The sequence below is a fragment of the Myotis daubentonii genome, chromosome 2 (genome assembly GCF_963259705.1).
Source record: "Myotis daubentonii chromosome 2, mMyoDau2.1, whole genome shotgun sequence".
Lineage (NCBI taxonomy): Eukaryota > Metazoa > Chordata > Mammalia > Chiroptera > Vespertilionidae > Myotis > Myotis daubentonii.
Genome location: NC_081841.1, coordinates 37,634,556 through 37,661,727, shown reverse-complemented (window position 1 = coordinate 37,661,727; position 27,172 = coordinate 37,634,556). Strand labels below are relative to the sequence as shown.

Here is a 27,172-nt window from a genome sequence, read left to right as displayed (position 1 = left end):
CTGAAATGTTCCTGACCTTCCACATCTCCTCATAGTGTGTGTGGGTGGATCTACTATTGTTTGTATCTGCTCACAGAGCACCTTACATTCTATCTCTAAAAGCGTTCCATAACTCAGATTTAACAACCTCTTTGTCCATCTTACCAGGTTGAGATCCCTTTGAAGTCAGGGATTATATTTATCACAGCTCATATTCCTTATGACTAGGACTCTAGCATAGTAACTGCTATTGAGTGTACATATATAATTTATCTTCAGTGAATGAGTGATTTGTTTCCCCAATTCAAGGGAAATCTATTTAAGGGTAAGGACTGTATCTTACATTTCTTGTGTCACCCAGAGCACCTGATAAAGTGGGTACACACTAGGTTAAAACTTCCCAAACTTTCTCAGTTCATGGCTCCATTGCTGCCTGAGTAATGTTTTATGATGGCCTGTAAGCCAAAACAAATACCTAATTTTCCCATTTATTAATTAATTGGATCATAATGTAGCAGCTATTTATGATACACAAAAATTGAAAGAAAAAGACTTTTATTTAATCCTCAACCACAGTTACTTATTCATGAATTTATCTATATCCGGCATTGCACAACTTCTTAAATCTTGGCATAAAACTGGACAATAACAATCTTATCTCCTGTTCCACAGTGATATTTGCATGGTATTTGCTCTTTATCACAACAATCCCTAGACCAAACCCTGATTCACTATGATATAAGAAAAAGCAAAATAAGACAAATTAGTATGGACAAGATAGTAGTTTACCTGGTTTCCATGAGATCTCAAGTATTCTTGTGTTGCCCTCTAAGACTAAAATACCTACAGCACCTCTGAGAGTTCACTGCAGCATTACAGGGCACCTTGATGCAGGTTGGAAACCACAGCCTTAGGTAATCACAGTGATCATCCATTCACTCATGGTTTAGTGTGCATGACACTATACTGGGTGTTAAAATTACAGTGATTAAAAAGGTAGTAATAATAACAGGATCAACAACAGCAGTGGAGTGGGCACCTCAGCAACAATCCCTATGTTCCAGGGATTATACTAAGTAAATTAAAGAAAGTTATGCCAGATTATAAGCTTGTTAATGATACTTACAATTAAAGATTCTGTCAACTAACAGAGATCTATGTGAAAGACATAGTACATTTAAGCAAAATATAAAGAGTATTAAAAATATATACATAAGCAATAATGTTTGGTGTTTAAAGCTAACAAAATAGCTATGTGTATTTTTAGTTAATTCTCAGAATCATTTTGAGAGGCAGGCATACTCTGAGGTTTAAAGCAGTCAAGCTATTTAACTAACGTTATATGTTTTAAAAGTGGCAATATTTTAAATGTATTTTAAAGTGATTTTATAGTAATTATTCCTGAAAGAGAACGTTCAGCAATTAAATTATAACAATGGTAGATTTTTAGAATGTTAGTAACTGAGGGTATATCTGTGGAGGTTGATGTTGCCATGTACCGATAATGACAGGAACAGGGATACTTAAAGTGAAAAAAATGACAGCAGAAATTATATCCTCTACACATACATTCTTCAGTCTCCCACCTGATCCATTTTTCACAATCCTGTATAGAGAACTTGTGATTTGATAGCTTCATATAGCACTGAGTTAACATTTTTCACCTGCGTTTTCTAATCTGTCCCTTTTCATCCAAACCACATGGCTAAGAAGTAAAAAGTATCATTTTGGGAAGAGGAATTGAGGCTGGGGAGGCACCATTAAGTGTCTAAAACAGCCCCGTCCTGATTTGGAAAAGCCTCTCTGGAAACATGGTGTGCGGAGGCGACCGTGCTCTCCCGCGGGACCAGTGCGAGGCAGGGCACCACTTCACTGCGACCTGGAAGGACCGCCAGGACTCATGTAGCCACTCGGACCTCAGAGTCACCCACACCAGCTGTTCAAAGTAAAGATGCGTCTGAAGCTGGCGGATTACTTTCTACATATTTCATTAAGAAACAATAATAATCATGTCAGTTTGGCACCCAATAAAAAATACTTTTTTATAAAGGGATCATAACACAGAACACTATTTTTGCACACCCAACTTTTGTTGAAATGTTCCATTTCAAAGCAACCAAAACTCTACAAGAGTCAAACTGTATTGTTACAGATCAAGTCTATTTTTAAAAGATTAATCTGTCTCAATAAAACAGTGCTGATCTCACACCATTTTATAATCTATTGTGGTTTGTTCAAGACTCAGTTCCTACTTTTAAGGTGCCGATAATCTAGTGGAAGAGACACAAAGCAGATCCTTTAAATATAATATGGCTGGGCAGTGATACGATATGTACTGAATACCAAAGAAGAAAGAACCGGTACTTTAATCTGAGAAGCGGAATATAAATTTTCTGGATTAAAAATTGCTAAATTATTAAATAAGAGTGGGTTTTTCAAGTTAGGAAAGACATGTCATCCTAGGCTGAAGGAACAGTATGACTAAAAGCCCAACAACCTGAAACAGCATGGTATTGTGCCCGCAGTGTGGTACTAAAAGCATGAAGTGTGAAACAGGGTGGCAGAAGATGAGCTGGAGTGGTGGGACCAGGCCACTGAAAGATTTATATCTCATCCTCTGAAAGATGTACAGGTAATGCTACGTAGCTTGAATGTTATCCTATCAGCTACAGGGCAGCACTGGAGAGTTTAAAGTAGGAAAACGACATTCTTTTTTTTTTTTTTATTCTAAATTGAAAGAGGACAAAATTGGAAGCAAAGAAGTCAATGTAGGAGGCCAAGGTAAGCAATAAGAACCATAACTAACATGATAGCTGGTAGGAAGGAAGTGTATATGTTTAAGAATTATTTATCAAGTAAAATGGGAAGGTTTTAATGATTAAAAAGGCATGAGAATGGGGATGAGAGAGAGAGAGAGTCTAGGAGAAATTCTAGTTCTCTGGACTGGATAACTTGGCAGACAATGTCTCATCTTATGAAATGAGAAATTTAACAAAAGGACAAAGTCTCAAGAGATGAAAAGGTAAGTTGATGTACTATTTGCTCTCTTGTCCCTAGATAGAATACTTTTGGTAATAAAAATGTAATTATGATTTTTCCTATAATTAACTAGGTTACTATAAAAATTTCATAAATACAAATTTAAAACAAACCAATGAATCAAAACTAAATAAGTCAATACAGAAAAATTATTTCAGTGTTGTGAAACTATCTGGCCTGCTAAGCTAAAATAGAAATGCTATTTCCTTTATAAAAAGAAGGGCCAGGTAGCAATACTAAATTTCTTAAAGAAAATATAACCACTGATTGTAATGTCTGTGGCTTTGGGGGAAAACATAACCCAAAATTACAGTGGCTGTGGTTATAAACTATTATGAAGAGCATTCAACGTCAGAAATAGTTTGTCTTGAATGCACTGGCGTCCTTTTACAGGACTTTTCTACAGCAAAATTAATTACTCTCTTCTTTTTGTCCATGTTGGTGTCAATAACAAGTGTACTTTCCTTTCTTTAACAAAGATTTTCAAGGCACACAGAATTAATCTAATATGATAATCATGTAAGTCAGAATCAAACGTTCTACTTGATATCTCAGAAAAAACATAAAAGTCTATAATCAACACTATGACTTAGTCTTACTTTATGACCAAAGCTAGACAAAATCATCTTTCAAATAAATTCGAAGCTATATGTGACACATTCTTAAGTATTGCATTTTCTGTCATAGTTTAATGTTTATCTCATCAGTTAAGGACACTATCAAGATAGAGAGGCTGTTTTATTTTCCTTATTTTCTCAGGAGTAATTTTACTTGCTTAAGTTTACACTGATTGCTTTTTGCTTTGCCATATTCTATCCTTTCCTAATTTCTAGTGTGACTTTGTGGCTTAAGATGCAAGTTGCTACTAATTACAAGGTTTACTTCCAGAATTCTTTTTATTAAAGAAACATCTGAGTGCTGTGAAGTGACTTAAATCTTAGAATTCAAAAACAAGAGCTTCCAGGCTTTTCTAAATCAGCCCCTTCATTCAGTCTGCAGCAGTCTGGCGTTTCCTGGACAGTAGTAGCTCTTCAGAATGTATGGCTCCCAACTAGCTGCCCAAGAACTAGAGGTCATGATGAATATTGGCCTCTGTAACTAGACAGGAGGTGGGCACATGGTGGCAGAAGCTACTGTTTACACTGGTGACACTGAGCCTCCTAGAAAAGGCACATGAAGAAGCCCTGGCCTCTCAATCTTGGACAATAGTGTGATACAGAAAGCACCAGTAACATTAATACTTTCACAGTTTCATCTGAAATACCGCATCTGTTAGTGTGAGAGACTATTTCCACTATTATACAGTTAATCTCAAATAGCCACATTTTTTTTCTAGATAGAAGATGGCCACATTCCATAAAAAAATTTCATGTAGAGGTCTGTCCGGAAATTATTTTTCTCTTTATTTGTCTTTACATACCATTTTCTCAATCCCAAATTTTAATCTCCAGCCCTAACAAATCACCTGAACTCCAGAACCATATTTTTAACTGCCTACTCAACATTTCCTCATTCTAGGATTAATAGGGACCTCTAATTTAATATGAACAAATTGGATTTTTTGTGCCCAAGAAACTCGACCCTTCTTCACCATAGTAAATGAAGTCACCTTTTGAGATCACCACTTATCCAATAATTTATTCTGGTAGGCATGTGTTTTTAAAAAACAGCTTTATGAAATATTATTTGCATGTAATAAAATTCATCACTATGAAATAGATATTTTGATAAGTTTTGTCAAAAATCACCAAAACAATTATACTTAAAAAGTTTCCATCACCTTCAAAGTTTCCCCCACCCTTCCCAGGCAACAACTGATTTCTTTCCCCTCAAATTAGTTTTGTCTTCTCCAGAATTTCCTATAAACAGAATCATGTAGCATGCAAATTTTTTTGAGTCAGGCTTCTTTCTTAACTTCCTTATCTAAACAAGTCCCTTATCCCCCATTCTCAGATAAACACATAATCCTGATTTTTTTTCTTCACAACCTATATCACTATACGGTATTACCTTATTTATTAGTGGGTTTTTTACTTGAATATAAGCTCCAGGAGTGCCTACGGACCTTGTCTATCTTGTTAGATGCTATACACCAAAATCTTCCAACAGTTGTCAACAGTGCCAACACATGGTAGATGCTTAATAAATATTACTCAGTGAATAAAGAAATTAAAATAACCCATTCAAGTTTTTGCTATTGAAATTATACATTAAAGGATGAATAAGCTGAATTCATACTTTATTCCAAGATGAGAACATTGGGAGGGAGAATAGCGTAGTGGCGGGCTGCACGGCCTCTGGAGTGAGGCTGCCTGATTTTGGATCCAAACTGTTGCCTTTTCCGAAGTGATTATAGCCTCGAGCAAGTTACATAATCTTCCTACGCTTTAGTTTCCGATTCTGTAAAAATAGTTCCTGCCTCATAAGGTGGTTGTGAGGATTAAATGAGATCAAACATGTAAAACAATTAGAAAGTGCCTGGTACTTAGAAATAAATTAATGAGAGCCAACATTGTTACAATTATTGTCAACCCTGCCACCACCAGCACCAGCACTACAGCTACAATTTTCTTAGTATTTTTCTATAGCCAAAACTGAAGAACAAATTCCATAAAAATAGCTTTGTAGCAAACAGCCTGAAATATTTGTCTAGAATAAAGCCAAGTAAATGAAACTTGAACATGAAGAGCTATTATTACTTTCTTTATTGATATAAGTGATGATAACATTCTGTCAATTTTTGTAATGTCTAATATTCCAGGTATTTTCCTGAAAGGAGTAACAAGGATGTGAACAATGAGACTGACAGTTAAAATCCTCAAGGGTATGAACAAGTTCAAGAGGCAGGATTTCAGAATCCCATCACTAGTAGTCCCTGGGTAAAGTATATTTACAGATTTTATCTCTGGTCCTGCAATTTAGTTAATTGGCATTATTTAATTAATGGGATTTTTACAAAGCAATTTGTAATACTTTATTCCTTTTTTAAATTTGCTTTTCTAGGGAATGAATGCAATCAATGGATGAAGGATATTTATAAATGTCCATAAATTGGTGATTCCCTAAAAAGTCAATATTAAAATGTTAATGCAGTGGTTCCCATACTTGGGAGTTGATATGAATTTTCTTCCTATCGAAGGTGTTCCTCTAGAAAAAAATCATATATAGACAAAAATCTAAGAATATACATATTGTGATTTGTTCTATAATAAGGATACTCTTTATGATAATCAACCTAACTTCTCACCTACCTATTTATTATAACTTTAAATTTTTTTAACTATATTTTTATTGATTTCAGAGAGGAAGGGTGAAGGAAAGAGAGATAGAAACATCAATGGGGAGAACCAAGATGGCGGCGATATAGGCAGACGTGTCCCAGGTCGTGTCCCGGAGCAAATGGAGCGAGCAGCTGTAGCTAGTAACACTCACACCGAATTGGCGAAATTGCTCAGCTGGTGAGAGGGTTTACAGCCGGGAAGAGCAGAACTCCCCTGGTAAGGTAAAAAAAAAACCAGGGATTTGGGCAGGAAAGTTTGCCAGACCTCTGAGCCCAGAGAGTCAGAGGGAGACCACGTGGCCGACAGCCGCGTCCCTTGGGACAGGCACAGCCCCTGACGGGGGAAAGGAGAACCGCGGGATTCCTGGCGCCGCCAGGGAAATTGAGAGCTGGGTTCTGTGATCACGGAGGACTGAGCCTAAAGGGGGCAGCCTGAAGAGCTGACCTGACCATACAGTCCCGGTAAGAGAAGAAGCTTACAGAAACCAAGCCTTCCCCGTTTCCGCGGCCGGCGTTTGTTTGTTTGTTTTCACTGAATCCTGTTCATGGGACATCTCGGATACAGACACTCACCTGTGCTGAAGAGAGAGAGAGTGTGCGGAGGAGTGGAATCTGGGGAGAGACTGGGGAAAGAGGGGGAGCCAGGAGAGGTGGTAGTGAATTGAGTGCTGAGACACCCCAGAGCCAGGGGCTGGGGCAGCCACCCGCTCGTGAGAGGGAGTCTCCTCCCCCCAGCCCCCAGGCAAGGAGCACAGCCACACCCAGATTCCACCCTGTACAAGATCAAGGATTAAGATAACCTGATCAGTCCCTGGGAGTTAACAGGGTCTGGCCTATAGGGGGATTTTCAATCCCAGCAACAACATAGCGCCAGTAACTAACTATTACGCAGTCAGCTCTGGGCAGTGAACTTACACTGGACAGAGAGGCCCTATAGCCTCAGAGGCCAACCCCAGAACACTGCCACCCAGAGGCTGACCCAATAACTGACTCTTTGCTAAAAACAAAATAAGGCAGTCTGGGAAATAAATGCGGCATGCTTTAAAATAAGGACTGTGGTTTACAACACAGAGGAACAGTATATCGCAGGGAAACTCAACACTCTCCTGAATACCTGGAAGGTCTAAGGCGAGCCACACTGAAGAATAGAAGAAACGAAGGACCTTCACTACTGCAATTTTTTTTTCTTTTTTCACTTTTTAACTAAGAAACCAATTTTTTTTTCATTCTTTTTTTTTTCTTTTTTTCTTTCTTTTCTTCTTTTTCCATCACCTGATTTTACCCTTTTAATTACTACCTTCTTATTTTTAACCAGTATTATTACTGCTACCATTTTACCATTTTTTAAAGTGCCATTTTATTTTTTTCTTTATTTTATTTTGGGATTAGTGTTCACCATTCTATTTTCATCGTTATATTATTGGTTGTTTCTAGTTTGCATTCATATCCAGGGATCTGTTGCTGGAATTTGTTGGGATTAATGGCTGTTCTATAGGAGTATTCTCCTCATATAAAAAGTCTCTTCCCTCTTCCACTTCATTCTCTCTTTTCGCTCTTTTTTTTTTTTTTTTTTTTCGTTTCTCGCTTTTATTTTCCCCCTTCCTTTTTCCCAATTTCATTTTTGCACTCCCTTTTTTAGGTCCCTACTTTTCTTTTCCTTTTTCTCTTTTATCTTTTTCTCTTCCTTCTTCCTTATCCCCTAATTCTCTTAATTCAGGTGGTCACCTTTAAATGGGGTTATTAATATCGTGAATATATTTGTGTATAGTGCCTGGTACGTGGTGCCTTGTTGTGTTGTATTTTGTGCCTTTAAATCAACGCAGCAGATCCAAGCAACAGCAACCTCCTGAGCACCTCATCCTCTGCTGAGGAACAGCAGCTGTACGTGAAACCTCGCCCCACCAGCCGGAAGAGCCACCACAGCTGTGAACAGCACCCACCAGAGGAGCTGCTGCCAACTGAAGAGCAGCTGCTACCGCAACCGCCCAAAGAGCAACCACAGACCAAGGAGTCACTGCCACCAAGGGAGCAACCACTGAACAACTCAATGTCTAGATATGTCAGTGAGATCAAACATGGGTAGACAAAGAAACCCCCAAAGGAAAGAGAAGGAGGACTCTCCAGAAAAGCAGCTAAGTAATACAGAGGCATGCAACATGACAGATAAAGAATTCAGAATAAGGATCCTAGAGTGCATAAACCGGATGGAGGAAAAAATCGACAACCTCTGCAAGAAGCAAGAAGAAACAGATGAAAAAATCGATAACATATGGAAGAAGCTAGAAGAAACAGATGAAAAAATCGATAACATATGGAAGAAGCTAGAAGAAACAGATGAAAAAATCAACAACCTAAGTAAGACCCAAGAAGAAATGAAGAGTGATATAGCTGCAATGAAAAACTCCATTGAAAGTATCAACAGTAGACTAGGAGAAGCGGAGGACCGAATAAGTGAATTAGAAGACAAGGAAGCAAAACACACCCAAAATGTACTGCAATTGGAGAAAAAAATTAAAAGACAGGAGGAGAGCCTAAGGGAGCTTTGGGACAACATGAAACGAAACAACATACGAATAATAGGAGTACCAGAACAACAGAAGGATGAACAAAGATTAGAAAACCTACTCGAAGAAATAATATCAGAAAACTTTCCTGAGGTGGGGAAGAAAAAAGTCACACAAGCCCAGAGAGTCCCAAACAAGGTGAACCCGAAAAGACCCACACCAAGACACATCATAATCACCATGGCAAATGTTCAGGACAAAGAGAGAATCTTACAGGCTGCAAGAGAGAGACGGAAAGTTACATACAAGGGATCTCCCATTAGATTGTCAAATGACTTCTCAACAGAAACACATCAGGCCAGAAAAGAATGGACTGAAATTTACAAAGTGATGCAAAGCAAAGGACTGAATCCAAGAATACTCTATCCAGCAAGGCTATCATTCAAACTTGAAGGGGAAATAAGAAGCTTCACAGACAAAAAAAGACTAAGGGAGTTTGTCACCACCAAGCCAGCAATGCAAGGAATGCTAAAGGGACTGGTATAAAAATAAGAAATAAAAAGCTCAGAAAGAAAACAGCCACACAAAAAAAGAAATGGCTACAAACAAGTACCTTTCAATAATAACTTTAAACGTAAACGGACTAAATGCTCCAACCAAAAGACATCGAGTGGCTGAATGGATAAAAAAACATGACCCATACATCTGCTGTCTACAAGAAACCCACCTCATTAGAAGGGACTCACACAGACTGAAAGTGAAAGGATGGAAAAATATCTTTCAGGCAAATGGAAAGGAAAAGAAAGCTGGGGTAGCAATACTTATATCGGACAAAATAGACCTCAAAGTGAAGGCCTTAACAAGAGATAAGGAAGGCCACTTCATAATACTAAAGGGATCAATACAACAAGAAGATATAACCCTGGTAAACATATACGCACCCAATGTAGGAGCACCCAAATTCATAAAAAAACTCCTGGAAAATATCAAAGGAGAGATCGACAACAATACAATCATAGTAGGGGACTTTAATACACCATTGACAGCACTGGATAAGTCCTATAGACAAACAATCAGTAAAGATACAGCAATCCTAAATGACTCACTAGATCAGATGGACTTAATAGACATCTTCAGAACACTTCACCCCAAAGCCAGAGAATATACGTTCTTCTCAGGTGCTCATGGGACATATTCAAAAATAGACCACATATTGGGTCACAAGCAAAGTATCCCCAAATTCAAGAAGATTGAAATCATAAAAAGCATCTTCGCAGACCACGATGGCATAATATTAGAAATAAACTACAATAAAAACAACCCAAAATACTCAAACACCTGGAAGCTGAATAGCATGCTATTAAATATTGATTGGGTTACCAATGAGATCAAAGAAGAAATTAAAAACATCCTGGAAACTAATGACAATGAAAACACAACAATCCAAAACCTATGGGACACATTGAAAGCAGTCCTGAGAGGGAAGTTTATAGCTCTACAGGCCTATCTCAAAAAACAAGAAAAAATGGTAGTAAATCATCTAACTCTACAACTCAAAGAATTAGAAAGAGAGCAACAAGAAAACCCCAGAGTGAGCAGAAGGAAGGAGATAATAAAGATTAGAGCAGAAATAAATGACATAGAGACCAAAAAAACAATACAGAAAATCAATGAAACCAAGAGCTGGTTCATTGAAAGGATAAACAAGATTGATAAACCTCTAGCCAGACTCACCAAGAAGCAGAGAGAGAGGACCCAAATAAATAAAATCAGAAACGATAGAGGCGAAATAACAACAGACCCCACAGAAATACAAATGATTGTTAAAAAATACTATGGACAGCTTTACTCCAACAAACTAGACAACCTGGAGGAAATGGACAAATTCCTAGAAAAATACAGTATTCCAAAACTCAATCAGGAAGAATCTAAAAATCTCAACAGGCCAATAACTATGGAAGAAATTGAAGCAGTCATCAAAAAGCTTCCATCAAACAAAAGCCCAGGACCAGACGGCTTCACAGGGGAGTTTTACCAAACATTCAAGGAAGAACTAAAACCTATCCTCCTCAGACTACTACAAAAAATTCAAGAGGAAGGAACACTTCCAAGCTCATTCTATGAAGCCAGCATCACCCTAATACCAAAACCAGGTAAAGACAACACAATGAAAGAGAATTACAGGCCAATATCCCTCATGAACATAGATGCCAAAATCCTCAACAAAATCTTAGCAAATCGGATCCAGCAGTACATCAGAAAGATCATACACCATGACCAAGTAGGATTTATCCCAGGGATGCAAGGATGGTACAATATCCGCAAATCAATAAACGTGATACATCACATAAACAAATTGAAAGAAAAAAACCACATGGTCATATCAATTGATGCAGAAAAAGCATTTGACAAAATTCAACACCCATTTTTGATAAAAACTCTCAGCAAGGTGGGAGTAGAAGGATCATACCTCAACATAATAAAAGCCATATATGACAGGCCCACAGCCAACATCATACTCAACGGACAAAAACTAACACCATTTCCCCTAAGAACAGGAACAAGACAGGGATGCCCCCTCTCACCACTCCTGTTCAACGTAGTACTGGAAGTGTTAGCCATTGCAATTCGGCAAGAAGAAGAAATAAAAGGCATCCAAATTGGAAAAGAGGAAGTAAAACTGTCCTTATTTGCAGACGACATGATATTATACATACAAAACCCTAGAGATTCCATCAAAAAGCTACTAGACTTAATACATGAATTTGGCAATGTAGCAGGATACAAAATTAACCCCAAGAAATCTGAGGCATTTCTATACACCAATAGTGAACTTTCAGAAAGAGAGATTATAAAAACAATCCCGTTTACCATTGCACCGAAAAAACTAAGCTACCTAGGAATAAACTTAACTAAAGAGGTAAAAGACCTCTACTCAGAAAACTACAGGACGTTGAAAAAAGACATAGAGGAAGACATAAACAGATGGAAGAACATACCGTGTTCATGGATTGGTAGAATCAACATCATTAAAATGTCCATACTACCCAAAACAATCTATAAATTCAACGCACTTCCCATTAAAGTACCAACAGCATACTTCAGAGATCTAGAACGAACTTTCCAAAAATTCATCTGGAATAAAAAAAGACCCCGAATAGCTGCAGCAATCCTGAAAAAGAACAAAGTAGGTGGGATCTCAATACCAGATATCAAGTTGTATTACAAAGCCACTGTTCTCAAAACTGCCTGGTACTGGCACAAGAATAGGCATATAGATCAATGGAATAGAATAGAGAGCCCAGAAATCGGCCCGAACCAATATGCTCAATTAATATTTGACAAAGGAGGCAAGAACATACAATGGAGCCAAGATAGTCTCTTCAATAAATGGTGTTGGGAAAATTGGACAGATATATGCAAGAAAATGAAACTAGACCACCAACTTACACCATACACAAAAATAAACTCAAAATGGATAAAGGACTTAAATGTACGACAGGATACCATAAAAATTCTAGAAGAATCCAAAGGCAAGAAAATCTCAGACATATGCCGAAGCAATTTCTTCACTGATACAGCTCCTAGGGCACTTGAAACTAAAGAAAAAATGAACAAATGGGACTACATCAAAATAAAAAGCTTCTGCACAGCAAAAGAAACCATCAACAAAACAACGAGAAAACCCACTGTGTGGGAAAACATATTTGCCAATGACATATCTGATAAGGGCCTAATCTCCAAAATTTATAGGGAACTCATACAACTTAACAAAAGAAAGATAAACAATCCAATCAAAAAATGGGCAAAGGACCTAAATAGACACCTTTCAAAAGAGGACATTCAGAAAGCCAAGAGACATATGAAAACATGCTCAAAGTCACTAATCATCCGAGAGATGCAAATCAAAACAGCAATGAGGTACCATCTCACACCTGTCAGACTGGCTATCATCAACAAATCAACAAACGACAAGTGCTGGAGAGGATGTGGAGAAAAAGGAACACTTGTGCACTGCTGGTGGGAATGCAGACTGGTGCAGCCACTATGGAAGACAGTATGGAGTTTCCTTAAAAAACTGAAAATGGAACTCCCATTTGACCCTGTGATCCCACTTCTAGGAATATATCCCAAGAAACCAGAAACACCAATCAGAAAGGATATATGCACCCCTATGTTCATAGCAGCACAATTCACCATAGCTAAGATCTGGAAACAGCCTAAGTGCCCATCAGTAGATGAATGGATTAGAAAACTGTGGTACATCTACACGATGGAATACTATGCTGCTGTAAAAAGGAAGGAACTCTTACCATTTGCAACGTCATGGATGGAACTGGAGAGCATTATGCTAAGTGAAATAAGCCAGTCAATAAAGGAAAAATACCACATGATCTCACTCATTCGTGGACAATAGAGACCATTATAAACTTTTGAACAATAATAGATACAGAGGCAGAGCTGCCTCAAACAGATTGTCGAGCTGCAGCGGGAAGGCCGGGGAGGGTTGGGGGGCAGGAGGTAGGGGGGTAAGAGATCAACTAAAGGACTTGTATGCATGCATATAAGCATAACCAATGGACATAAGACACTGGGTGATAGGGGAGGCTAGGGGACTGTCTAGGGCGGGGGGATAAAATGGATACATATGTAATACCCTTTGTAATACTTTAAGCAATAAAAAAAAAAAAAGAATTCTTACAGGTGAATAGTAAGAAAACAACCCAATGAAAATTAGCAAACAAATTGGATACTTCACAAAAGAATGAATACAACAAAGCCAGTAAGCATATGGAAACATGCTCAGTCTTCTATCATGAGGTCAATGCAATTCACAACTGCAGTGAGATCCTCTTGCAAACGCACAGGAATAACTATAATTAACAAGACTGATGCCCAGCCGGTGTGGCTTAGAGATTGAGCATCAACCCAGGAAGCAAGAGGTCCCACCCAGGTTCAATTACCGGTCGGGGCACATGCCCAGGTTGCAGGTTCAGTCCCCAGTAGGGGCATGAAAGAGGCAGCCAATTGATAATGTTCCTCTGTCATTGATGTTTCTAGTGCTCTATACCTCTCTCTTCCTCCCTCTCTCAAAATAAAATAAATAAATAAAAGGATTATAAAAATAAATAAATAAATAAATAAATAAATAAATAAATAAATATAGTAAAAAAAAAAAAAAAAAAAAAAAAAAAAAAAAAAAAAAAGAAACATCAATGATGAGAGTCATTGATTGCCTGCTTCCTGCATGCCCCACACTGGGGATTGAGCCCACAACCTGAGTATGTGCCCTTGACTGGAACCAATCCTGGAACCCTTCAGTCCACAGGCCAACACTCTATACACTGAGCCAAACAAGCTAAGGCTAAAATTACATTTTTAATGTAGTTGCAATGACTAAAGATAAATTTGGATTGTGTTTTTTTTTTTTTTAAGTAGAATAAAAAGGCAAGGTTAAAAGTATAAGAAGATAAAAAATAGTCATATTAAGGATTACTTGTTTACCAAAGGCAAAATTATTATTAATACTGATATGTCCAATAAGTTGATTTCAAGTAAGATAAAATAATACTAAGAATACTAAATTTTGAAAAAAATAAGAAAAAATATTCACAAAGAATTAATTTTACTAACCTGACTAATTTTTCTTTGTTCTTGTATAGCTTTTTGAATTGCCTGAGATACTTCTTCTTGATCTTTTGCATGCTCAGTCTTCCATAATTCCCTTTCCTCAGCATGGACTTTTTCCAAAGTTTTTCTTTCTTCTTCTATGGCTTTTAAAACTACATCCTTCATTGCTTCTTTCTCAAGCTTCAAAACAAACAATGACCAAAACAAAAAGAATTAAAAGGATGACTGCACAATAATTCTTTGAATAAGACAAACTTGGATTAACCTAAAAAACACTCAACTTCATTTTGATTCCACATGGTTTAGTTCTGACACTGTTGTTTTTAAGCATATTTAATAATTTCTGAAAAATAAAATCAATTATTTGTTTTGTACAAATAATAAACTTATTTCCTTGGCATTTCTAAATGCCAAAGAAACCAAGCCTTAGCTTAAAGGGCAGTGGTTAAACTATTTAGTCTTAGGATCTTTTTACATTCTTAAAATTTATTAAAGACTTCAAAGAGCTTTTGTTTTTGTTGGTTATACATATTAAGATTTACCACATTAGAAATTTAAACCAAGACAAAATTAAAATATGTATTGATTAATTTAAAACAAATGACATTAAATGCATTGCATACTTCTAACAAACACTATATTTTATAAAAAATAACTATATTTTCTAAAATTAAAAAGTGAAAGGAATGTATGTAAACCTCCTTAATATCTGACTTAATAGAAGATATCTAGATTCTAATATCTTCTTCTGTATGGATCTATAATGATATTATTTGGTTGAAGTATATTAAAAAGAAGAAACCCAATCTCACACACATAGGTAGTAGAGAAGGGAGAAATATTTAGTAGCCAGGTCAGATCACTGTAGATATTCTTGATGATTCCACAATTAAGTAGTAGTTTTTAAAAGTTAGTTGCAGCAAAGAAAATCAAATCATGTCAAATTTTTGTACTCTTACATTACAATCCTTTCTAGAACTTTGAATGAATCCGTTATCTATGCATGGTTTTAAAGATACTTTTTACTTGGGAAACATTGAATGAATGAGTTATGCATCTCCTCCAGATGTTGACAAATTTCATTAAATCATACCTAAAAAAGTCACATTTGTTAATCCCACTGTCAATTTCATCAGAAAAGTTTTAGGTATTAGAAAGCAGATAGAAATTTTCCAAAATTCTAATATTTGCTCCAAAGCTTGAATTTTTTCATTAGCAATAAAAACTCTTAGTTTTTTTCTTAATGTGCTGGGCTCACTCCACCTTTTCAGAGTAAATGTCTGCCAAAAAGCAATGTAACTATAACACTAGTTACTCAGTAAAATGCAGTCCACCCTCCAACAATGCCACACTTCAGCTACAACACAAACAACTACACAAGAATTTTCCTCAAGAAAACCATCCTACTTTTATGCAGTAAAGCCCAGGGACTTCCTACCCTAGTCCCTGTTGCTTCCAGTTCATGACCATTTTGACAAAAGTTATGGAAGTTGACGGTTACCATTTTCTGAACAGCTATTTTACTCCACTATTCTTCTCTTAAACAACTCTTACTATGCTCACCAGTATCTTCCATGTTGTTTAATCCAAATGATATTTTTTGTTTTAATCCTTATTTTTGTTGACTTCAAAGCAACATTTTACACAGTTGCTTATTTCTATTTTCTTGAAGCTCTCTCTTTTCTTGGTTTGCACGACAGCATGAAGTTTATATTTCCCCTATTAATCTGGCTGAGTCTTTTTAGTTTTTTGTAACTTCTTCCTTTCTCTGGATTTTAAATTTTGTTGTTCTTTCAGGGCTCAGACCTTAGACTACCTTTATGTTACACTGTCCAGAGAAGTGATTATATATGACAGTAATTTCCATGGCTACCATTACCATCTATCTACTGAAAAACAAAACCATTATTAGTATCTTTAGGTCACTCCTTTCTCCTGAGTTATAAATGTCAGGTAGATTTAGTCATCTACTTGACTTTTGTCATCTGAATATATCACAGGCACTTTAAACTCCATACCAAAGAAATAGCATTATTTTCCATGTTGCTGTTGAATCAATATTCAGAGAGTTTACAGCTTGCTCACCTCTTATATCATCCAGACAAAACATGTAAGTTGATTCCACCTTCTACTTCTAGAATTTTCCTTTCTAAGCTACTACTACTACTCTATTTCTGCCATTCACTATATCTACACAGACTTCTGATGCACTCAATTATTTCTCTGCTTCTAGCCTTTGTTGTCTCCAGTTTCCCAAAAGTTAATGTCAATTACCATTATGTCACACCAATATTAAAAAATGTCTGTGTGTCTACTCTTACCTATGGAATAAAATTCAAACTTAAAATTCCAAATGCAAGCCTTCCTTCAACTCATTTCAAAGTGACTTATTTGTTAAAAACTCCTATGACATGGAAATACTGTTTATACACTCATAGTAATTTAATGCATTACTCCTTGTCTTATTGGTAAATGAATAATATTTTTTTCTGTCCTGATGTAAGTTCTTTAAGAAAAAGAGAAAAACATAGTCACCCTTGAACTTCCATCTTGTCATAGTTATCCTATATAATAAAAGCCTAATATGCTAAGTGTCCAGTTGTCTATTCAACCAATCAACGCATAATATGCTAATGATATGCTAAGGCCGCTCAACTGCTTGCTATGACGTGCACTGACCACCAAGGGGCAGACAGTCGACCGGTGGACCAGTCACTATGACATGCACTGACCACCTGGGGGTAAATGCTTCGATTGGTAGGTTAGCTTGCTGCTGGGGTCCAGCCATTCGGGACTGAGCTAGACAGGCCAGACATGCCCTGGAGCCCTTCCAAGGTCCCTCCCTGCCTGGCCAAGCTCCTGTGTCCCTCCCCAGCTCCGATCGTGCACCAGTGGGGTCCCTCGGCTTAGCCTGCACTCTCTCGCAATCCGGGACCCCTTGGGGGATGTCAGAGAGCCGGTATCGGGCCAATCCCGCTCAACGCGGGAGCTTCCCCCTGGTTGTCAGTGCGCTCCCACAGGGGGAGTGCTGCCCAGCCAGAAGCCGGGCTCACAGCTGGCGAGCACAGCAGCAGTGGTGGGAGCTTCTCCCACCTTCATGGCAGCGCTAAGGATGTCCAACTGCCGGCTTAGGCCCGCTCCCCATGGGGAGTCGGCAGTTAGACATCCCCCAAGGGCTCCCAGACTGTGAGAGGTCGCAGACTGGGCTGAGGGACACCCCCCCCTCCCGCCCCCGAGTGCATGAATTTCGTGCACCGGGCCTCTAGTTTACATATAAGAGACATTTGTTTAGTAAATTTAAATGCAAATCTCAAAAGTCAGTATTATATATGTATTTGAAGGTATATATATATATATATATATTTAATATCTATGAATCATTACTGAGATTAGCTATTTCAAAATCAGCTTTAAAAATCACATATCTTGCTAAATAATTAAATACATATATACACATATAAATACACACTCACATGTATTACTTGTATGATACCCACTAAATACCAAGTGGAAATCAGTGTCCACTGATTTTTAAATTTTTTAAAAATTCTTTTAACAATTAATTACTAATCTAAATGGAAAGCATTTCAGCATCATCATAATATTGTATAATGTGAATTTAATAAGAATATGAGTATAGTATCCTAGCATGAAAGGAAAAATAAGAAAGAAAAACAATCATTTTTGTTTTTCTGGAATAAAATATTTTACAAAAGTAGATCAGTTGTACCACTAATTAACTATTTTTTAATTCCACTTACAAAAAAACCCACCATTATTACGGATGTGTTTACACCAGGCAAATAAGTGATAAATACAATTTTCATATGAGAATAAAAATTTCAAATCTAGGCTTTGATGTGGAGGTAAACATAACAACAAACAGAACAAATACAATTTATTGGAATTAGACTATATAATAAACTTCTCAGGTGGAAATACCTTTGCAGCAGATACTAATGAGTCTTTATTTCTTTGTCTTTCTTCCTCCAAACATTTTTCCAATATTTCCTATAAATGATAAAACAGATACTAAATGTATTATTTGCAGTAACAGAGCACATTCTTTTCCCACTCTGAGCAAAGTTAAAGCATTACCTTCTGTTCTTGTGATTGCTGTACCAAAGCTTCCTTTATTTTTTCTTTTAACAGATCCTTCTCTGTATCTAGCATTTCAAGGAGCCTCTGATGCTACAAGGAAAGATAAATGGATTATGATTATACTCTGAGATCTATAATCTCTGAACAAGGAAGACAGCTGGTGGAATTCATTTGCCCAAAATACTGTATTTAACTACAGATTCAAAAGATGAATCTAGGGAAACAGTCAATATTATGTGATAGCTAATGTTAAAGCACACAGAGTTCATGTATTTACTTTTATTCCAATGTACTAGTGAAAAAAACACTCAGAAGCATCAGCCAGTAATAATAAACTAAGCACTTAGATTTTGAATGGAGTTTTCTTATGGGGAAACACAACAAAAGAAAATATATTCCTATTCTCACGGATTTCTATTTCATTTACAAAGGACAAATAATATATTTTCTCAGATTTATAATGCTATTTATATAGAAGTTTCTTTTAAATAGAAATTAATTCTGATACCCAATATTTAAAACCAGATCTATGTCTTTCAAAATAGTTCTGATTTAAAACTGGTAACCTCTAATCTATTTTGTCTCTATGAATTGGACTATTCTAGATATTTCATATACATAAAACCAAACCGTAGTTGTCCTTTGTAACTGGCTTATTTCACGTAGTGTACTGTTTTCAAGATTCATCCAAGTTGTAGTATGTATCTAAAGATCATTCCTTTTTATGGTTAAATAACATTCTATTATATGTATATGCCACATTTATCTGTTCATCTGCTGATGGACACTTGGTTTGTTTCCACCTTTTGGCTATCGTGAATAATACCACTGTGAACATTCACATACAAATATCTACTGGAATCCCTGTTTTCAATTCTTTGGATATAAATCTAGGAATAGGACTGCTGCGTCATATAACAACTCTGGTTAACCTTTTGAGAAACCACCAAACTGTTTTCTATAGCTGCTGTACCATTTTACATTCCCATGAACAAGGTGAAAGAACTCCAAATCTCTCTCTATCCTCTACAGTATTTGTTACTTTTTGCTTTTTAAAAAATAGTCATTTTAGTAGTTGTGAAACTATATTTCATTATGGTTTTATTTCCCTAATGATTAAGCAAGTTAAACATCTTTATAAATGCTAACTTCTACTTCTGACACTAACTACTACTACTCCATTAAACTATTACTAGTATTATCTTCACAAAAAGAAAAATGATTAGAGCTCTTTTTGCGGCCTTAAAAAGGAATTATAGTAGAAAGTGCACTGGATTTGAGGTTTGTTTACTGTCTGAGATACTGCCAGAAGTAGGGATGCCTTTCCTCTCTGGGCTAGAGATTATTTTAGTTATTTTATCAAAATAAACTAGAAATTATTAAGTATTAAGAGAGAGCTTGGTCCCCAAAATTTCAGCCTCCCCTCATTCTATCTAAAATAAATTATAGAGCTATCTGAAAATTGGCTATATTAGTTCTTCCTTTTGCGTCAATATAGAATTCCTTAATGGTCCAAAACGTCCAGCACCTGGAAATGGTTCACGTGATTTGTGAAGGTATGAGGGATGGATGGTGAATACATTTTTTGTACCTTATTAACTGATCATTCCAAGGTAGGGATGTTCAGAACTGCTTTTGTTACATAGAAGCTGAAATTGAACCAGTGGCAACATCCAATCATAAGACTCTCTTTCAAATATTTATAATATTTAAACAAAGAGAGACTTTCAACAAGATTTGCAGGACATAGACTTATAGCATTTTAAAAATCATTATAACAATTAATTGAAATCTATACAAATACATCTCATTCAAGAACAGTGAGAAGTTTGCTACATTTTACTTATCCAAAATATTCTATTGATTGCTTCTTAAAATTATATTGTAATTTTAGTAATTTTTTTTAGCTAATGAAAAAACAAATGCAAACTATAAAGTTCTATTAATCTTAAAGAGTACTTAATTCAAGGGTGTCAAGGGCAGTCCTTTGAAATTTAGCCTAAAACAAAAGGCACTCAGAAATAGGTTATTCCGTTTTCCCCCTTTGCAAGAAATTATTCCAAGTGAAAAATGTTTGATGCAAACTCAAATATAAATATAGAGGTTCTGTGGTTTTTACTGATTCCTATAAAAAAAAAAAGAAATATAAAAAAGCTCTTTTTTCCCTGGAATATGATTCACAAGAGATATTGTAAACAGATTTAATCACAATCACACATGCACAGTTTTTTGTCTATTAGATTTTAGACTAAGCAGTCATGGAAGCTCATGCTCAGTTATACAGTTATCCATGTATCACGGGCCCACAAACTTCACTTTACTTTGTATGTGGGGTGTGTGTGTAGTACATAGTCTGTAATGCAAACTCAAGAAGCATCTTCTCATGCCTTCTATAAATCACAAACATTGAACAAGATCAAGCGATTTGGCAGGATAGTCTTAAAGCACATGCTCAGACATGCCTCCATTTAATACGATTTGAAAGAGGCTACATAAATTTAATAAACATCCTAACATAAAGTAAGTCACAGATATTTCACCCATTCATGGGCCAACATGAATTATTATTTGGAAAGAAAACCTAAAAAAGATAAACTATAAGATTAAATGTACTTGAAGCATTTACCACAAGCCCAATAATATCAATAAACTCTTTAAAGTGAATAAAATAAAACTATAATATAAGCTACACTAGATTTACTTCACCCAAATAGATATATTTATTATAGGCAAGAGAAAATGTAAGCAAATTAGTCACCCTTTTCAAATAGGCATTTTACTTAAGGGAATGATATAAAGGAATGAAACAAAATTGGGAGACACATCAGCTTTATTGAAAAGGCAGGGCTAGTTTATACTTCCATAATGAGATTTCCGTATTTGTATAGTGTATATTTTAGTAAATGCCAAAGATATGTCACAATCCTGAACTTAAGCAGAAGAGTATTTCTGCTTCAATCATTTTCAAGGGAAATAGCTTTTAAAAATACAACTCAATTCTGCTATTCCGTTTGCCTAAGCACAATGCAGTAAATGTATTTCAACACAACAGTATCCTTCAAAAGGTATTTGAAATGGGTACTTGAAATAAATGACCCATGTATATAAGATAATCCCTTTTGCAAGAAGGGAAAAAAGAGACAGAGTTATGCACTTCACGAAAAATGTAACATAATAGTATAGTACTTTTCAGAAAATAATTTTTAAAATAATATATTTTTTTATTGATTACAGAGAGGAAGGTAGAGAGAGAGTGATATGAACATCAATGATGAGAGAGAACCACTGAACCCACACCAGGAATTGAGCCCACAACGTGGGCAGGCACCCTACCAGGCATCGAACCGTGACCTTCTAGTTCATTGATTGACGTTCAACCACTGCGCCACGCCAGCCAGGCAATAATTTGATGCTATGCTTAACTGTTATAAAAATGTTCCTGGTCCCTGCTTTCTATTCCTAAGAATTTATTATCAGAAAACGCTATATAGAAAGCCCTCTATTTTTCATGCTGGTGGATCTCATAACCTTCACTTTCAAACTTTACACAATAATATCCCTATATCAGTTAGTATAAAACATTTTTATAAAATCAGTTGACAAAAAAATATTCTAACTTATTGCAGGGTGAAGATCTGGTAGATAAGAAATCAGTTTTAGGAGCAAAACTTTTACTGTTTATATTGTTTCTTATGTTAGAAACACAGTTTTGTCCATAGATATATATATATAAAAGTACTGATGCAAGTGATAGGAGACATGGGTGTGATAAAATGAATGCAATTGTAAGATAGAAATAATTAAACTTGTTGAAAGGAATGGATTATCACAATAATTGGATACTCACTGAACCAAGGACAGTCTATCTAAGTCCTATAATACTGAAATAACTTAACTGAAGGGTCTAACAACAAAGGCAAGGTATAATTACTCATGTCTAATTTTAGCTGCCTAGGAAATGAAAACACAAATTATGTATGTTTATTAATTAGTGTTAGCATATTTTCAAAAAAGCATCAAGTACAAAGGTAGGGGGCTGGATATAATATAAAAGAATAAAACATCATTATGAAGATGTATACAGCAACATTCCTTATAAAAATGCAAAACCCAAAACATTTTAAATGTCCAAAAAGGGGGTACAGTACAATAAACTATGCTGTGTCAACTGAAAGAAGTATCATGTTGTCATTAAAATAAATATAAAAATATGCATCAATATAGAATTATGTTTATAAAATAAAATTACTTGAAGACATTAAATTATTTAAAGCCATTATCATTAATGTAACTATATATACTATTGCAAGTATAAATACATAGATATATAACCATGCATATTATAAGCATATATAATGTTACATATATCGGAATTAATATTGAAAGGGCTCACAAAAATAACAATGCTTTATTAGGGAACTGGTGGGTGGAATAGTCTTTTTTAAATTTAATAATGGTTTTATAAAAATGCAAAAGTCAAAGTATAGAACAATTTCACTGAAAATGGCAGTAAGAGTATCAGGATTGATCTACAGTGGAAAAAAATGTAAACAGGATAAACACTTGCTTAAAATACTTTAAAATAACTGAATAATTAAACATACATTTTTTTGTCCACATTCTAGGGAAAAACATTAAATTGTTAAAATTAAGAATGTCCCACAAACAATTTACTCTTCTTGGCTAAATATTATAAGTACAGGGATACACAGGCACAGGGGAAAATTAGGATTATTTTCCTGGGAAAATATATTTTCTCAAATCTCATCTATTGGCCTATGGTATAAAATAAGCCATTTGGAACCCAAGACTTTCCATAAACTAACTCTAATATACCCTTTTAAAATCTAACTTATCTTTGAACTCATTTCACCATATTTTGGCTAACTTATTCTCTTCTATATTTCTTTGCTATGCCACAATGTCCATATTTCTCTAGATATTTAATAGATTCTTCCTATCAAAAATATTTTATGGATCAAAGAAGATTGAATAAAAGCTATGTATTTTTCATATAGAACCTTTAATAAGCTAGTGAACATTTTCAAGCCCTAGATAGGAACAGAGTATACATGGCTTCTTTAAAGTGTTTCATTATCATGTTTTTCCACAGAAACACCTTTTTAGATTTTAACTCTGAGATGTGGTTTGAGAAGTGGTGCTTTAAACCATTATTATCTTGCCTGGCTGTTTATTTATGAACTGATTTTAGCAATTTAAATTAATTATGAATGTAATTAATATAAGCTCACTAAAACATTTCTATAATGTTTATATTTTCATAAAACAAAGGAGTATAAATAAAAATGAATTTTATACTTTTCTGGTTACATGACAGGTATATCATGGAAAACCCAGCATAAAAATGTTGGATGGAAAAAACAAAACAGCTCTTTAAATATTGCTGAGCTGGCAAGAAAGTTAAATAAATAGACAAAAAATGATGAAAAGCACAAATTCCTAGAGGTAAGCAAGCTTTGCATCCAGTAACTGTCCTTAGGAGATCTGAGGAATGCTGAAATATTGGAGTTTTGATTTTTATGGACCATACTTGCAAAAAGAAACCAAACTCTAGGGGCTGAAAAAGGAAGTTAGTTAGGAGACTCTTGCATAAAACTAAAATGACTGAAAGGCAACACCCTAAGTGGGTGAATGAGAAAAATACCTACCCAGCAAAGAGAATCTAAAAGGGAACTTGTTAAACTAGGTTTTTGTTTTGAGTTTGGAATGGAGGAGTAGGGGGGAGGTTTCCTGACAATTCATAATCACATGCTGCTACCTCTTTTGCAGGTTTGGGGCCAAAATTCCCATAAACTATGCTTTTCAAGAATTGAAGGACTATCAGAAGCAAAACAATTCTTTTATGGAAGAATAGACCTTAAACCCAAGCACCAAAGGCTATCACAATTAAAATTCCAATGAGGGTGATTTCAAAAACATAAAACAAAATATCTGAGGAAACAAGTTACTATCACTGTAGAAAGGCAGGTGTGCAGAATCAGCCCTTAAAAAAAGCAGACACTAGAACAACTCACACAGTGTATTTGCAAAAAGTACATTTAACAAATTTTTAAAGTGTCAAAAGTATGAGTAAGAGAAAAGACATTATAAAAATAAACGTATATTTGTCAAATAAAATGTGGTAATAAAATGTATATTAATTGAAAATTGAGGCTCCATGTTTGACTTAAACTTCAATTTAGACAAAATAAAAAAAACTATTAACAGAAAGACAGATCTGAAGTGATTATACAAAATGCAGAACACAAAGAATTTAAGAATATGCTACAGAAGAATGAGAAATCATTAAGAAGACTTGACATATTAAATTAAGAGTTCTGGAGAAAAATAACAGAGAGAATGAGGTAGAGGTAATTTTCCAAAATGAAGAAACACATATATACTCAGATTTAAAGCCCAATACATAGTAAAGAATTAAAAAACACACCAAATAATATTATGGTGAAATAGCATAACTCAACGCCAAAAGAGATTATATGTCATCAATCATAGAGAAAAGATTGATACTTATAAAAATTGTAATTAGTATTAAGCCAGAATTATATATATAGTAAAACTACTTGAGGAATAAATCTATTTTAGTAAAAACAAAAATCAAGAGTTTACCTACAACACACCTTCACTAAAAAACTATTCGTGCCATCCAAGAGCACTTTCAATTTTACCTCATTAAATACAGAAAAAGCATTTGACAAAATTCAACACTGTTTCATGATTAAAAACTCAACAACCTGGCTATAAAAAGTATGTATCTCAACATAATAATGGCCATATATGACAAGCCAACTGCAAATATCATATCCAAAGGTGAAATGTTGAAAACTTTTCCTCTAAGATCTTGAACAAGACAAAGGTGCCAAAGCTCTCCATTTGTATTTAAAATAGTACTAGAAGATCTAGCCAGAGCAATTAGGCAAGAGCAAGAAACAAAGTCACCCAAATTGTAAATGAAGAAGAACAATTATTAGTGTTTTCAGATAAACATAGAAAATTCCAAAGACTCTATTCAAAAACTGTTAGAACTAATAAATGAATTCAATAAACTTTCAGAGTATAAAACAAACATACAAGAATTAGTTGTGCTCCTATACACTAACAAGGAACAAAAGAGAAATAAAGAAAATAATCCCAATTACAACAGCATAAAATACTTAAGAATAAATTTAAACAAGATAATGAAAGAATTGTATACTAAAAACTATAAGGCACTGATGAAAGAAATGAAAGACAGAAATAAATGGAAAGATACCCTGTGTTCGTGGGTTCAATTAATATTTTTAAAATGTTCATAGTACCCAAAACCAGCAAAAGATTCAATGTAATCCCTATAAAAGTTTCAAAAACATTTTTCATAAAAATAGAAGAAACAATACAAAAACTCATATGAAACCACAGAAGACCCTGAACAGTCAAAACAATACTAAGAAAGAAGAACAAAAGTGGAAGTATCACACTTTATAATTTCAACAACAGTAGGGTACTGGTATATAAATGGGTACACAGGCCCATGGAAGGAAGTTAAGAGCCCCAAAATAAATCCATTCAACTAATAAGCATATATAAATACGTTCAACATCCTATGTCATTAGAAAATCACAATTTTTTTTTAAACAATAAAATACCAATAACACCTATTAGAATGATAAAAATCAAAAACAGATACCAAATGGTGGTGAGGATGTGGAGCAATGGGGTCTCTCATTCATTGGTGGTGGAAATGAAATGCAAATTAATACAGACACTTTAGACAACAGTTTGGCAGGTTTTTTTTTCTTTTTTCTTTTTTTAAAAAATAAAACTACATATACTCTTAACCATTTCATCTAGCAAAATAGTTCTTGGTATTTACACAAAAACCTAGGTCCACACAAAAACGGGCACACAGATATTTATAGCAGCTTTATTCACAATTGCCAAAACATGGAAACAAACAAGGTGTTTACAGTTAGTGAATGTATAAATAAACTGTGGTATATTCAGACAATAAAGTATATGCTAAAAGGAAATGCATTATCAAACCATGAAAAGACATGGAGGAAATCTAAGTGCATATAGCTAAGTGGAAAAAGTCAATCTGAAAAGGTTACATACTGTATGATTCCAACCATATGACATTCTGGAAAAGGTAAAACTGTGGAGACAATAAAATGAGTAGTGTTTGCTAGGGCTAGGGTGGAAAAAGCTATGAATGGGTGGAACACAGGATTTTGAGGACAGTGAAAACATGCTGAATGACACTACAATGGTGGGTATACACCATTATACATGTGTCTAAACCCAAAGAATGAACAACACCAAGAGTAAAACCGAATGTAAATTTTAGACTTTTGATGATAATGATGTTACAATATAGGTACTTCTGTGGTGTGGGATGTTGATGGCGAGGGAAGTTTGCATGTGTGTGGTGGGGGCTATATGGAGACTGTACTTTCTGCTTAATTTTGCTGTGAATCTAAAGTTGCTCCAAATAATAAAGTTTAAAATTAAAAAAGATCATCAGGCCAAATTAACAACAAAAATTCAGTTATATGTTGTTTATAGTAATTATATCTAAACCCAGAAATACTGATAATTAATCAAGGGTAAAAGCTTTAGGCAAATTCTAACCAAGATAAAA

At 35.1% G+C, this 27,172-nt stretch overlaps 1 protein-coding gene across 2 annotated transcripts in view; it reads right to left on the bottom strand.

Annotated features, from left to right (window-relative positions):
• CCDC91 (coiled-coil domain containing 91) overlaps nt 1–27,172 on the bottom strand; it is a 286,701-nt gene that overhangs the window by 67,029 nt on the left and 192,500 nt on the right. For both annotated transcript variants that reach the window (XM_059682459.1, XM_059682460.1), the window contains exons 9-11: nt 18,532–18,624; nt 18,376–18,444; nt 14,437–14,613 (exon numbers count right to left, since the gene is read on the bottom strand). In XM_059682459.1, coding sequence (XP_059538442.1) covers nt 14,437–14,613; nt 18,376–18,444; nt 18,532–18,624 — 339 coding nt within the window. The remainder of the gene's footprint in view (nt 1–14,436; nt 14,614–18,375; nt 18,445–18,531; nt 18,625–27,172) is intronic.